The sequence below is a fragment of the Microchirus variegatus genome (assembly GCF_963457635.1).
Source record: "Microchirus variegatus genome assembly, chromosome: 22".
NCBI classification, from domain to species: Eukaryota; Metazoa; Chordata; class Actinopteri; order Pleuronectiformes; family Soleidae; genus Microchirus; species Microchirus variegatus.
The window spans coordinates 17,161,527-17,176,260 of NC_139823.1; the positions used below are offsets into that span (position 1 = coordinate 17,161,527).

General features: G+C 44.2%; 1 protein-coding gene across 1 annotated transcript; it reads right to left on the reverse strand.

The window, feature by feature from the left end:
* Positions 1-239: 239 nt before the first annotated feature.
* Positions 240-14,263, reverse strand: LOC310943104 (sodium/potassium-transporting ATPase subunit alpha-1). The gene is made up of 23 exons (XM_083908618.1): positions 14,118-14,263; positions 13,548-13,661; positions 10,658-10,717; positions 9,064-9,165; positions 8,873-8,974; positions 8,665-8,778; positions 8,433-8,567; positions 8,216-8,333; positions 7,852-8,120; positions 7,448-7,756; positions 6,151-6,285; positions 5,857-6,049; positions 5,584-5,759; positions 5,363-5,499; positions 4,634-4,784; positions 4,374-4,542; positions 3,427-3,581; positions 3,198-3,321; positions 2,956-3,101; positions 2,691-2,821; positions 2,497-2,598; positions 1,780-1,871; positions 240-423 (listed from the first exon to the last, which is right to left on the reverse strand). Exons 1-23 carry the CDS (start codon positions 14,127-14,129, stop codon positions 395-397), a joined length of 3,075 nt encoding a protein of 1,024 aa, XP_083764744.1. The 5' UTR covers positions 14,130-14,263; the 3' UTR covers positions 240-394.
* Positions 14,264-14,734: the final 471 nt, after the last annotated feature.

Genomic DNA, 14,734 nt, shown 5'->3' on the forward strand with positions numbered 1-14,734 from the left:
CGATCCACACGGCAAACACTATAGCCTCTTGACATCATGGACACACACACACATATATATATACAAACACACACATCCTTATGGTGATCCAGATAAAGGTCAAACGGGTCAAATACGCCACACATAATTAGGGTATTAACGGATTAATCAACGACAGGAAATAACCCTCCTCGTACTTCGGCTAAACTCTGACCTCTTAGGAAGAAACTACAAAGCAGCCTTTTTTTTTTTTACGTCCAATGGCACAGATATGTTTTTATTTGTGAGTGAAATACATTAAGATATTAACTTATCGACGTTTCGTGTTGTTTTGCGGGGTCTGACGACAACGTGTGGACAGACACATGTAACACAGCAGTACATACAGATGCTCTCCCTCCGCGATGGTGCGGACTCAGTAGTACGTCTCCTGTTCAACCCAACCTAAAAACAAACAAAACAAAAGGAGACAGAATGAAAATCTATCACAGGTGCATCTAAAAAATGAACACCACACGGTTTCTCGACACAGATTCCAAGAAATAAGACCAGATTAGCGAGCGTGAACGAGTCGTTTCCTGGATGAAAGCGAACGCCAGCGGGACCTCGCGTCCATCTATGCGCTGTGTCCCATATCATGAAATGTGAAAAGAATGCAGTAACACTGTAACGGGGGAGGGGGGGGGTCACTGTGTGAAGCTTGAATAATGTGATTTGACGTCTTTTTGCTTGACCCGGCAGCTACGGGTTATTTTTAGGGCCTTCCACGCTGTGGCAAAGAAGGGCTGGAAAAAATAGTCCTGGTTTTCATATTTTAAGGCCAAAAATGACACATTTTAGGACACATTAAAGGGATAGTTCGGAAATTTTGGACATAAGACCTATTTTCCAACTCAGCCGGTGTGATGGAGACGTCTGGAGACATTTTCAAGAAATTTCATTCAGTTCTTCTAGTAGCCTAGTTCGCTGATGCTATGGCTAACGCAAGTCAATGATACAAGTTAGCATGGCATTAAAAACACTCATACCGACTCCACAGTGCACCAGAGGCAAATCAATTGTAACGGCAGACTATCGATGTACATATCTGTGTTGATAGAATAATATTTGAAACAAAACTAACGTCGCATCTCATGCATTTTTGAGGGACTACTTTCTCAGCACTATACTTCCGGCAGCGGCAGACTGATTCCGCTGCCGGAAGTATAGTGCTGAGAAAGTAGTCCCTGACGCGCTGATGCTGCTGAGACATAAATCCTTCAAATTGCAAGGTTGGTTTTATTTCAAACATTCTATCAACACAGATATGTACATCGATAGTCTGCCGTTACAATCGATTTGCCTCGGGTGCACTGTGGAGTCGGTATGAGTGTTTTTAATGCCACGCTAACTTGTATCATTGACTTGCGCTAGCCATAGCATCAGCGAACTCGGCAACGAGAAGAACGGAATGAAATTTCTTGAAAACGTCTCCAGACGTCTCCATCACTCCGGCTGAGTTGGAAAATAGGTCTTATGTTCAAAATTCCGAACTATCACTTAAAAGAGAGAGGGTTTTTTTTTTTCTTTTTGTTTGATAAAATGTGTAAAAATAACAAAAACTGTATAAGTTTTAATGGTTTTCTGACTGTAAGACATTATTCAGCACCGATAGGCGATGAGACGTTCACTGATCTGTGTCGCGGGGGCTCACATGTGACAGACAGGCATTAACGATGGCAAAATTGAGGGTTCAAAACCCACCATCCGCCATAGTTCACTGGTTTGACGCACACAGAAGAACATAGAAGACTTATTTACCGCCTGGGTTGCGTCTGAGTACGTATCTTCTGGCTTCATCGTAGAGGAAGATGAGGAGGGAGTAAGGGAAGGCACAGAACCACCAACAAGGCCTGGAAAAAAAAAAGTAAAAAAAAGTGTGAATGGAAAGACAGAGAATCACAAGAGGGCAATGTGACAAAAAAAAGTACACACAAGAGCACTCTTGCAGGTCTGTTTGAGAGGCTGAGTGAAAAAAACACTCGTAGGGTTTAAGCCATTATGTTCACTAAGAGTGCATTTTCGAGGTCTAACTGCTCGAATTAATTCAGAAGACGGGTGGAAATGAGTTGGTTTCAAAAACTCCAGAAGTGCACAACTTAACATTTCTAATCATAGAGAAGACCACTTTGTCAAAAATGTCAAAATAAAAGCAAAACAAAACTGTGACTCAGAGGTTCAGAAACTGAGAAAAGAAAAGTAAACGAGACCAAAAGAGTGTAAAGACGGTCCTAAATGTCAGGAATGAATGAAAATATACAGTAGAATAGGTAAAATAATAACAGTGAGATATCAGTCGTGTGTTTCCTGCTTTTTTAAGAGTAAAGAGTCTTATAAAATATAAAGTACATAATAAACAGTAAAAAAATAACAGTAAATGAACCAATTTGACAAAAAAGTCTCCAGAGAAAGAAGTAAAATGTTGTTTTTAACATTTTAAGAATGACAAATAATAATAATAATGTGTGTTTTACTCACTTGAGTGGGTACATTCTGAGTGCAACGTCCATGCCTGGGCAGTATGACAGGAACGCAGCCAGAGCTGTCTCCTCAAACAGCCCAAAGATGAGGATACGATTCCTGGAAAAGATTTTAAAAAAAGTATAAATAATCATAACGACACTGTCTTTTAATTAGAAGGTTTTCGTACGTGTGTCCGGGTGTTTACGTACTTCATTCCTTGCTGTATGATGGAGTTCCTTCTCGTTTTACAGATGATCAGATCGGCCCACTGCACGACCACGATGCTGGCGAAGAACGCCGTGTGACAGGTGAACTCTATGATCTTTCTGCGCTCGTACGTCTGAGGAGGAGGAGGAGGAGGAGGAGGAGGAGGAGGAGGAGGAGGGGAAATACAGAAAAAAACAATTCAGCACAAGCTTCTCTTCCTGCGATTAATTCATCGATTTAAAAAAAAAATAAAAAAAAAGTACTGACCCACTGCTGTCCGTAACTGTCCTCCAGGTCGTTCATATATTTGTCGTCCCAGTGCACTCTGATGCCTATAAGGTCCATGGGGAGGAAGCCGTTTTCGGCCAGGATGACAAAGTAGGTGAAGAACCCAGCTGTGGCCTGCATCATACCTACCACAGAAGAAGAAGAAGAAGAAGAAGAGTGTTTTCATTATTCAATTCAATAAAATAAAAGTGCTAAATAACGTACAAATTACGTGTGCGTACCGATCTGTCCGTAGGCGATGCTGATGAGCCTCTCGTTTACTAGTTTGTCTGTTTTGGGGTTTCGGGGCTGTCTCTTCATGATGTCGCTCTCGGCTGCTTCGTAAGCCAGGGAGATGGCGGGAACCTGGAGGACACGACGTAAGGATTAAAAACAAGTTATAAACTCTCTCACGGACGACAGCCTCCGCGTTGCGTGAAGGAAGGAAGGACGCCGATGAGAGACGCTCACCATGTCAGTTCCCAGGTCGATACAGAGGATGGTGACGGTTCCCAGCGGCAGTGGGATGTTGGCGATGATGAAGAGGAGGAAGGGCGAGATCTCGGGGATGTTGCTGGTCAGCGTGTAGGCGATGGACTTCTTCAAGTTGTCGAAGATCAGGCGACCTGACGACGCACAGAGGCGTTTGCACAGTGATTATCGCCGTTAAACGGAAACAGAACACGTGGCCTTGTTGTTTTTTAAAAGTGAAGCCCAGGATTTGGCCACTAGGGGGCGACGCGACCGTCAGTAACTACGGCTCGGTTTGGTCACATAACATTAACGTCTACATTTAGATCAAAGTAAAATTGTAGCATTCTTACAGAAAGAATACACTACCGTTCAAAAGTTTGGGGTCACTTAGAAATGTCCTTATTTTTGAAGGAAAAGCACTTTTTTTCAATGAATATAACATTAAATGAATCATAAATACACTCTATACATTGTTAATGTGGTTAACGACTATTCTAGCTGCAAATGGAATATGTACATAGGTGTATAGAGGCCCATTTCCAGTGTTCTAATGGTACATTGTGTTTGCTAATGGCATTACAAGGCTATTGGATGATTAGAAAACCCTTGAAAACCCTCGTGCAATGATGTTAGCACTGCTGAAAACTTTTTTGGTCCTTTATTTTGAATAAAAATCATTATTTCTAATCTTTTCAATGTCTTGACTATATTTCCTATTCATTTTGCAACTCTTTTGATGAACAAAAGCGTGACTTTTAATGGAAAACACAACAGAAATTGTATAGGTGACCCCAAACTTTTGAACGGTAGTGTATAAGAATTCCACTGCTAAACAAACATCATTTTAAACACTTTCCTGAGGAGTCAGTTGCTTCACTCGCTAGATTCAGCTCTGAGGAACATGAGGACGAGAAAGCGCGGCACAGGTGTGACGAAGTTCTTACCTTCTTCAACGCCGGTGACGATGGAGGCAAAGTTGTCGTCCAGCAGGATCATGTCAGCTGCCTGTTTGGAGACGTCAGATCCGGCGATTCCCATGGCGACGCCGATGTCGGCCTTCTTCAGAGCGGGAGAGTCGTTGACTCCGTCGCCCGTCACGGCCACGATGGCGCCCTGCAGAGAGAGAGACAAAAGGTGTTTAGGTGTGATGCACGTCGGTCGGAGAATATATTCTATTCAGTACATCTCTTAAGTCTGTAAATACCTGTCTCTGACAACCCTCCACGATGATCAGCTTCTGCTGAGGCGAGGTTCTGGCGAAGACAATTTCAGTGTGGTATTTGAGCAAGTCGTCCAGGTTCTCTGCGGTCATGTCTTTCAGATCGTTGCCGTGGACGACGCACGCTTTGGCGTCCCTGCAGAGGACACGAGAGCAGAGTTAAGACGCCGTCCTGTACATGAGAACTACAGTATTTTGCATGTATTTGGTTGGAGGTGTTTTGACTGCGATTTGAACAAAAGGATCGACTTCTCTGATGTAAGAACAGTGAAGTCACCGTCTCAGACACACGAGAAGATTTATTTACCTGCAGCGATTTAATGATAAAAGCCTTTTTGGCTCAGTGGGCTGCAGGACATTTAATTCAACTTTATTAATTCTGGCATTGGACGAAAATCGACAGCTGTGCCACATTTACAGGAGCGTTTCTTATCCGACTTGAATCGGGGTTCCCACACCTTAGTTGACACACCTTTTCAAGGCCTTTCCAGGACCAATTCCTCTCAAATTCAAGGACCAAATGTGCAGACACAGCTTCAGATGGGATTTTCTTTGGGATCTAACTTTACACGCTCATTGTTCCGCATGGAATCTCACGTCGTAGGACTAGTCTACGTACATCAAGCGATGCAGGGCATCAAATTCACAGACTTTCAAGGATTTCAAGGAACCATGTGAATCCAGCTGAATCATCCTGAGTAAGAAATCACAAACCTGGGGTTGACCTCTGTGACTGGAACGTTCAGACGGCTGGCGATGTCCTCAACAGTCTCGTTACCTTCAGAAATGATACCCACACCCTTGGCAATAGCTTTAGCTGTGATTGGATGGTCACCAGTGACCATGATAACCTAAAGAAAAATGAGGAAAGAACCATGAGCGATTTGTCTTGAGCATTTTTAAACCTTGAAAGGGGTAACCTGACAGTTTCACACCTTGATTCCAGCGCTCCTGCATTTTCCGACGGCGTCAGGCACGGCAGCACGAGGAGGGTCAATCATGGCCATGAGGCCAACGAAGCACAGGTTCTCGGTGGGGAAGTTCACCTCATCGGTGTCGAAAGCAAAGCCCTCTGGGAACTGATCATCGGGCAGGTTGAAATGGCAGAAACCTAAAGCACATGAGAAAATCCAGGAAGTTAGGACTTCACCATTTATACAGTTTGTTTTCAAGGTTTTATATAAAAGATATCAGGAGCTATGCTGTACCCAGTACTCTCTCTCCAAGTCCTCCCAACTCAACATAAGCGTTCTGGAAAGCGTCTTTCATCTCGTCGTCCAGAGTCTGCTCTTTGCCCTGCAACACGATGGTGGAGCAGCGGTCCAGAATCCTCTCTGGGGCTCCCTTCATCACCAGCAGGTGCTTGGTCTCGCCGGGAGTCGTGTTCTTATGGACGGAAAGCTGTGGATACACGGATAGGACATCGTGAGGTCGGGTAAATGACGACATAAACTAAACAGACGAGGTGTTAACCTGCACCTGAAACTGTGTGGATCGTTTACCTGGTACTTGTTGGTGGAGTTGAAGGGAATCTCAGCAACCTTGTGGTATTTGTCCCTCATTCCCAGAACGGATCCACAGCACAGTTCAATGCACTTCAGTAAAGCTGCTTCTGAGGCGTCACCGGCGACGTCTCTCTGTGGATTTAAGATTGACAAAAAGGTTATTAAGTGTCTTTTCCCGTCTAGAGGAACTGGGACTCGAACATTAACCTTACAGTTGAAAGACAACTCCCTCTATCACTGATGCTTTGTCACTGACACAAATGATCATGGACGAACTTACGGAGTCTATTCCTAATATATTAAAAGAGACAAAACAAATATTTTAATCTAGTCTAATTTGTGGTGCATCTATGAGCACAAGGTGGCAGCAGCAACAATCATTCCGTGAGTGGACTTCATGTGTGTTTTGATGAAATTTGCTAGGTTTCTTGAATGCATCTCTAAGCTCAACATATAATACCATCAAATATTCAAACAGCATTTCGCTATCCCTCATAAATACTCTCTGAAGAAGGAAAGAGTGGGTAAATGATTTGGATCAATCAGGAAAAACTATAAAATACACCGTCATAAACAGTCAATATCTGCTGAGCTATTTTGCAATAAAACCTCAGCATTACCACATTCATTTCATCCCCCCCCCCGCTGCCACATCACACACTTTCTTTGAGAAAGGAATACGTTTGCCAGCAGTCAGTAAGAAATCAATCGATGGGTCTGTTGGGCCACCTTTTGCTGTAGCAGCAGCCGTATCGTTCAGCAAAACCCTTTCATTATCCAAAGTGTTCTTCATAAAGATTTGTTGAGCAGCTTTGGCTGCATTTGTATTTTCGCAGGACTCAAAAGGTTCCCCGCCGAGTCATCGCGATGCCAACGACGCCTCCCACACAGCCACTGCATTTCATTTTTTCATCTAGCAACAGTATCAAGTTCAATCCCGTTGGCCTTCAACCGCGAGCCACGAGGGAATGGTTTAAACCCTTTTGTTAAAGCAACGCCATGTAACATCAGAATCACTTTGATGCTGCAACCCGCTCCCTAAATGACCGAATAAGTCATGCCGAATTGTATAGATCAGTTAAAAATACCATTATTAAAAGTCAGACTTAGATACTAGTGTTTACATCCAACATTCAGCAAGAAAATTGTTAAAATATCAAAACTAATGAATGGAGTTTGGTGCAACAGCAATTTCCGTTACTGTAATTTATGTACACAGATAATACATTATATTCTAAAGCTAAAGATGAACATAAGTTCAAAAAAGGTAAGGACAAGATGAAGAAGTGTTTACCTTCAGGATGGGGACGCTGCTCTGGTCAGCCAGGAAGACGGCGCGGTTGCAAAGTCCGGCGATTCTGGCCAGGGAAGCCCACGTGGCAGAGCTTCTGTCGAAGGAGGCGCCGCTCTGGTTCTCCGTGGTGTCGGCCTCGTGGATCTGGTTGTCGAACCACATGTGGGCCACGGTCATCCTGTTCTGGGTCAGGGTGCCGGTTTTGTCCGAGCAGATGGTGGAGGTGGAGCCCAGCGTCTCCACGGCTTCCAAGTTCTTCACCAGGCAGTTCTTCTTCGCCATACGCTTAGCGGTCAGGGTCAGACACACCTAGAAACAGGGGGATTTCTTTGGTTAGCTAAGAGCTGAGTCATCTTTTGAATCCACGACTGGACATTAAATACATCGGAACAACCGCAACTCACAGTGACGGTAGCCAGGAGACCTTCTGGCACGTTGGCGACAATGATACCAATGAGGAAGATGACGGCCTCCAGCCACCCATACCCAAGGATGAGTGAGAGGATGAAGAAAGACACACCGAGGAAGACAGCGACACCAGTGATGATGTGGATAAAGTGCTCAATTTCTTTGGCAATGGGAGTTTTGCCGCCCTCCAGACTGGAAGCCAAAGTGGCGATACGACCCATGACGGTACGGTCTCCAGTGTTGATGACGATTCCTCTGGCAGTGCCTGAAGGGAGTCAGAGGCAGGAATAAAAACTCCACACTTAGTGCTAACTACTTTAATTAAACATTTAAATAAATAGATTTCGACTAGTTGTTTACCTTCAACGCAGTTGGTAGAGAAGAAAGCAATGTTCCTAGTTTCCAGTGGGTTGTCGTTGGAGAAGTCGGGAGTACGAGTCTGTGGCTCTGATTCACCGGTCAGGGAGGAGTTGTCCACCTGAAGGCAAACAAACAAACAAACAATACACAATAACTTATATGTTTATTTAATTAATTAATTTTGTCCATGTGTCCATGAAGTCTTTGAGGTACAGACCTTGCAGCCATGAGCGGAGATGATTCTCAAATCAGCAGGGATCCTGTCTCCACCTTTGACCTCCACCAAATCTCCAGCCACCACCTCCTCAGCGTTGATGCTCTTCTTCTCACCCTCTCGGACGACGAGGGCTTGCTACGATGACCGAATGGAAAATACATTGATTATGTTTTTGCAATAACAAGATGTGAAGGGAGAAAAAGAATGTTGCCTTTTCCACAAAAAACCTCACCTGTGGGACCAGGTTCTTGAAGGAATCCATGATCTTGGAGCTCTTGGCCTCCTGATAGTAGGAGAAGCAGCCAGTGATGATGACGACAGCAGAAAGCACAACGCCCAGGTACAACTACGGGATGAAAAAGAGGAGGGATTGTGAGTTTCATTCAATAGCGGCGGGCAGCATTTACACATCACACGTGTCCAAACAAAGGCCTCTTCACATTGTCATTGGCAGGCTCATCTTCTGAAGCAGCCTGGATACCGTAGGCAAGGAAGCAGAGGATGGCACCGATCCACAGCAGCATCGAGAAACCACCAAACAACTGGAAACAAAAATGGAAGAACATTCAAGTTCCACAAGTTCAGAATCGGTTCAGTTTTTGCTACATGTGACAAGAGGCAAGTTTCTTACCTGTCTACAGAACTTGACCCACTCTGGTGTGGTGGGAGGAGGTGTGAGGGAGTTAGGACCATCTCTGTCCAGGATCTCTTTAGCTCTGGTGGATGAAAGACCCTAAAAAGAGACACAGATAATGGGTTAACTGTGTATTCTGGCTCCAGATATAATGCTTCCGCACACCAGCCAAGACTGTGGAAGAAAAACGTAAAAAATAGAGGAGACACCAAATACCGCCATGGCTGATTCATATCGTGTTTGTGTAAACTTAGCAAGACCTTCCTTGGAATAACCTGTAATTCCAGTTTTACGTTGCACATTTGTCTTTAAAGATGCCTTTGTCCTTGTTCAATGGAAGGAAACATGTCCTTCATCATGTTTCCTTCCTGCTAAAGTGGAGACATGTACACCGTTACATCCTCGACAAGGAGTTTGGTTGAAGGACAAAAAAAAAAAAAGAACTCACGTTATCTTACACACTGTGATGTGTGTGTGGAAAACAAAGCTGGTGACATGAGGAGGGCGATAATAAAGAGACAGGGTGGTCAGGTTGTAAGCATTGGTATCAGTGAGCTGTGTGCGCATCGACAAGATCGAGGTCACGTTGAAAGTACAAGTGAATGAATAGGAAATCACGACTGTGGGGTTCTTTGGAGAAATATCAGTAAACCTGTCGGTTTGGTTCGTATGTCCTCACTATGTCCTCACTATGTCCTCACTATGTCCCTGTGTGAATCAAGTCTTTGTTTTGGACCCAAACTCTGACAGATCAGATTTCAGCAGATAATTAGCAGCAGTGAAGCATTTGGCCAGTGTGGGGTTGTACTGGGTTGTGTAAACCTCGGTTGACATATAATTCAAGGACTTTTCAAGGACTTTTTCAGCACCAATTCAAGGCTTAAGGTGGGGCGGCAACTTGTAAGAGCTGCTTTGCCCAATGGCGTCCACCATGGCCTAGTCTAAACATATCAAGCAATGCAGGGCCTGAGCTTGATATAAAACCTCAGTTTAGCTCAAAACATTTGACGTGTGGACAAAACGTTGCGTTCCATTTACATCGGAACTCAGAAATGGTGAGTGACAGAAGCGCAAACATACCTTACGTTTGCGTTAAAAATCTAAACAGTACCAAGTGTACGACTGATTTACTGTGAAGCAAATGCAATGGAAGTGCTCGTAACAGTAAAAGAAGCAGTGTTCCTACGGTGGCAGCCATCGTGAAATGCCATGTCGGGGGGTTGGTGAAGTTGCTCAGAGTTTGCTAGTTGGAAATCTGAGCTCCGACTACAAATTGGACGTTCAAGAGGCCCTTGTCTAAATTACAAGCTTCTTCAAAGGCCACGAAAACAAAAGTTAATTGTGTGTTACACACTTATAATAAACTTTCTCCAGACGTTACACACTAGACCTTTAAGATGTGACAATTAAGTGCGAGATAAACACACGTTTTTGCAGTTTTGACCTCAGTCTGTGCTGTGATATCTTCATCTGGGCCTTTTTTTTTGGTCTCATCTGTCATCATGAAGCCAATGACCAGCAGCTGCAACTCCACTGAGTTACTATCACTGTGAGCCCCGGGAAAAAAACAAACACGTTCAGATTTACTCACCCTGGAGAGATCGGTTCCGTACTTCCTGTGGAGTTCGTCCAAGGTTAACTTGTGATCATCCTATGGAGAGAGAAAGAGAGAGAACGATTAATGTATTTTAATACGGCTGAGGATTAAAACAGGATTATGCATACATGCAGGTTCATACATTACACATTAGAGGAGTCATATAAAACCAGTCCTGGTCTAGCAGCGATGATTGAATAGAAGCGGGGAAGGATGACATGATCTCAGTTTGCTGTGAGCAAACAGTCCATTCAGGAGCATCATTGTCACCCAACTGCATCTGCTACGCCGATGTTTACTCCCAACAGCGGTGTCGTATGTGCGCGACATTTCCAAAAAAATGCTGTGAATGTGGATTTAGCGCATCGGCGGCGAACAGTGAATTTTTCACGCAGCTAAAGTGCACGTATCTGTGTGTGTTTTTGTTTTTGTAAAAACTAAAGAGCGGGGGAACATGCCAGCGAACCGCGGAGAATCTGACACATCCACGTGTGCCTACGCCGAGTTTTCTGAATAACGCCTACAGCGAGTGAATGAACAGTCATTATTTGGAAGATCTGACATAATATCTGATCCGACTCCCACCTTTCTATGACTTTGTATTATACACTCGCGCTTTATAGAAATAATAACCCGAACACATCAGCCATTTCTATTTCTACGACATTTAATGGGGTTTTTCCTCAGCAATTATTCCACAATTAATTAGCTTAGCTTGTGCTTAGCCGATTTGCATTGCCATTATTATTATAATTACATGGGGTGGAAAAGGGAAAACATCAGTTTGGCCTGTGTTATGATGAATAACATCACTGTTGACTATAATTTAGAAGGAACGAAGGGATAAAAGAACATCGGTTTAGACAGCGTCCCGTCGTCTGAAGTACAAGTTCACTCTGACCTTATTTAAGTTGAATTTTCTCCCATGAAATCATCCGATTGCGCAACAGCCATGTGACCGTATACAGTAAGTCCTGAGCTATGACTGTGAGGGAAGCGACTCCCTCTGCTTTCCGGTCAGTCGCTGCCCAGTTTTGCAAGAATAGTGTTCTGTACCGAATGTGCCGTGCATAATAAAAGTGTCATCATATGCTCCAAACTATTGCGGAGCATATAGAGGAACTGTGTTCACCCGATCGTCAGCCGTAAATGTCAAATAAATCAAATTTAACGACGTTCCTGTTGAACTTTGACACGTCGTTTCTACGTCGCTATGGAAATTGCTTCCATTGTCTCGAAGTGGACTTTGATACCTCGGGTAATAGGGCGATGATGATACAAGTATGACGGCACAATAATCATTAACGTGTCCATAGAGAGAGCCGCCTTCTACTCTGACTACTGTTATCCTTTAAACTGCAGTTGAAATGTGAAACCTGTGGATTATGGATGCGTGACGGTGAATGACTGTTGCTCTATTTGTGTTCCCAGAGTTCGACTTCTTTAAGCCTCTGTGAAGAAATACAACGCAGCGACGATTAAGACAGAAGTGCGCGCTGTTAATTGCGGCCAACGATCTGCTGTGTGAAGGGAGGGGGGCGGGGCAAAGGTGACACGGTTGCTATGGCATTGAGATGTCCTTCAGCGGAGGCAGGACTTTGGCATCTAGTTAAGACACCTGCACGACAATAATCATTAATATGTCACCGAGATGGGAGTTTTATTACCTAATAACTTTGGAGCACTCGCTGACCTGCAGAGTGACTTTGAACACACGCTGTTGAGGTCACTCATTTATTAAGAAAATAACTCTAATTCTAATGTTACTATAATGTTTTTTTAAAAACAACTCGAGGAAAAGCACAGCTGCGATTAAGGAATAAAAAAGTCTGAGTATAGCGTGACCTTGATGAAGTCATATAAATAGTCAAATAAATACATTTACAAAATGATCTGATAGATATTTTAACATTGCGTGTTCCTTAAATGTCTTATCGGTGTTTTAAGAGGATCAGCCGAATGTGCTTCCTTGTGACCTGACCTTGTCAAGGACACATTCCTATACTGGTTTAGTAGGCACTGTTTTCTTTAAAAGCCATTCTTAAATGGAGTTTGTAGTTAAATACAAAAGCAAGAGACGTTATTGTGAAGTATTTAACTTTTTAAGTTGTTTAAGAAACACATTTCTGTCTATAAAGTGTGCATTTGTATGCAGACTAGAGCCAGTACAGAGTCATTCATCAGCCCTTTTTTTCGACGACTTGGGGATGAGGATTCACGCGAGGGCCTCGCTGACCTTGGGAAATGACCTCAGCGAGCCAGAGAGCGAGAGACGGAGAACAACAGCTGACGCCAGTGGAAAACAGTCCACCCGCTCGTCGACATGTGACATTTCAAAGCCGGGCCAAAACATTCTTACGTGTGCAACTTTTTTTTTTACAGCTCTGCAAACAGTCTGCGCATCCAGACGAGACGGAGGCTTTCTCTCTGCGTGATTGTGGCTTCGAGACGAACGAAACCGACCCCGGCAATTAAAACCCAAACCCAAAAAAATCTATTCTGGCGGGCGGGACCTGTAACCGTAACGACGCGGCGATTAAAAGAACCTCAAATTTCGGTGCCGCGAGCCAAACGAGATAAGTGTGATTTAGCCGTTTAAGTGTAGCTGTGAAACGCCGTAATGACGTGCGACGGCCGAATGCAGCAATCTCGAATGCAACGCAGAGCAGCTACGGTAGATCTCATGTGACACGCCGTGAGGTCAGAGCAGAGCTTGAGGCCACTCTTTTACTGTATCACTGCCAGACATAACAGCATTAACAGAGCGGGAACAAGGCTGTCATTAAGACAAAAACAATGGTGTGGTTGTAAAAAAAAAAAAAAAACCAGACGGTCCTTTTGTTTAACAGATATTCCTTCCCGCTCGGCTCCTTGCTTTACTCACCAAGTCGACTTCTTTCTTCAGCTCGTCCATATCCCTCTTCTCCTTGGCTTTCCTGGCTTTCTTGCTGTTCTTCTTGTCCGACGTCGGCGCCAGCTTGTACTCATCTTTGCCTCTCTGAAGTGAAGGAAAGTTAAGAACGGAGAAGTGAGTTCCTGAATAAGACGGTGCACATGTGCTAAGATTGATTGCCCCCTTGCAGCTTCCTCTTTCAGAAACAAAACTGTCAAAGTTGCTTCTTCTAACATCCCGTCAGAGGTTAAACAGCGACATTTGTGAAGAACTAATAAAAAAAACACACACCCCCCCCCCCAACAATTTGACAAATATAATGAGCTCACAGATCCTTTCAACTGTCCAAAGTAAGGCAGGGGGAAATGAGCACATGTGCGGCAGATTTCGAAACTACAGTGCAAAGTACTTGAGGCAATCCGCAGCTGTCAGGCTTTTCACCAACTGCCTGAGACCAAAACCTGGTCTCCGGCTTCAAAATAACACAAGCAGTCTAAGTTAAACTCAATGTAAGGACTCTTATGAACAAGACAAAACATGTGTAAAAGTGCCAATACTTACTCCCAGCCCCATGGTTGCAATTCAAGTGTGAGGACTATCAATCCAATTTTGTTTTTTAAAAAAAGTTGCAAACTTTCCTACTCCGCCTCTCTCTCTCTCTCACTCTCACTCTTTCAGCCTGGTGTCTTCCTGTGTCTCCCTCACTCCTCAGAGCAGAGAAGATAGGCTGCCTCACGTTACACCACCTTTATAGACAGGGCTGTCTCACCTGCCACGAGGGGAGGGGCTGTGGCCGAGAGGGGGGGTGGGGGGGGTGGGAGGGGGCTGAAACTGGACGGGTGAGTAAAAGTAGTGCTTTGGTGGTAATGGTGGGGGAGGAGTGTGAGGGAAAGGAGGAGGAGGAGTGAACGACTCTCAACTTCCCTGTTTGTTCTCACCGTCCTCCTCCTCCTCCTCCTCCTCCTCCTCCTCCTCCGTTTCTCTCTCTCCACTCTTTTGCCTCGTCTCTTGCAAACAGGTGGTTTGAACACAGAAGTCAAATGAAATGCTTGTGTGAATTTTTAAATAGACACAAACAAATGAGGATAAAGGATTAGTGAACAGCTCACAAATAAGAGATTAAAAAAAAAAAGGTGAAAGTCCAGTTCTGCAGGTGACTGTTTGCCCAAAAGCCAGAC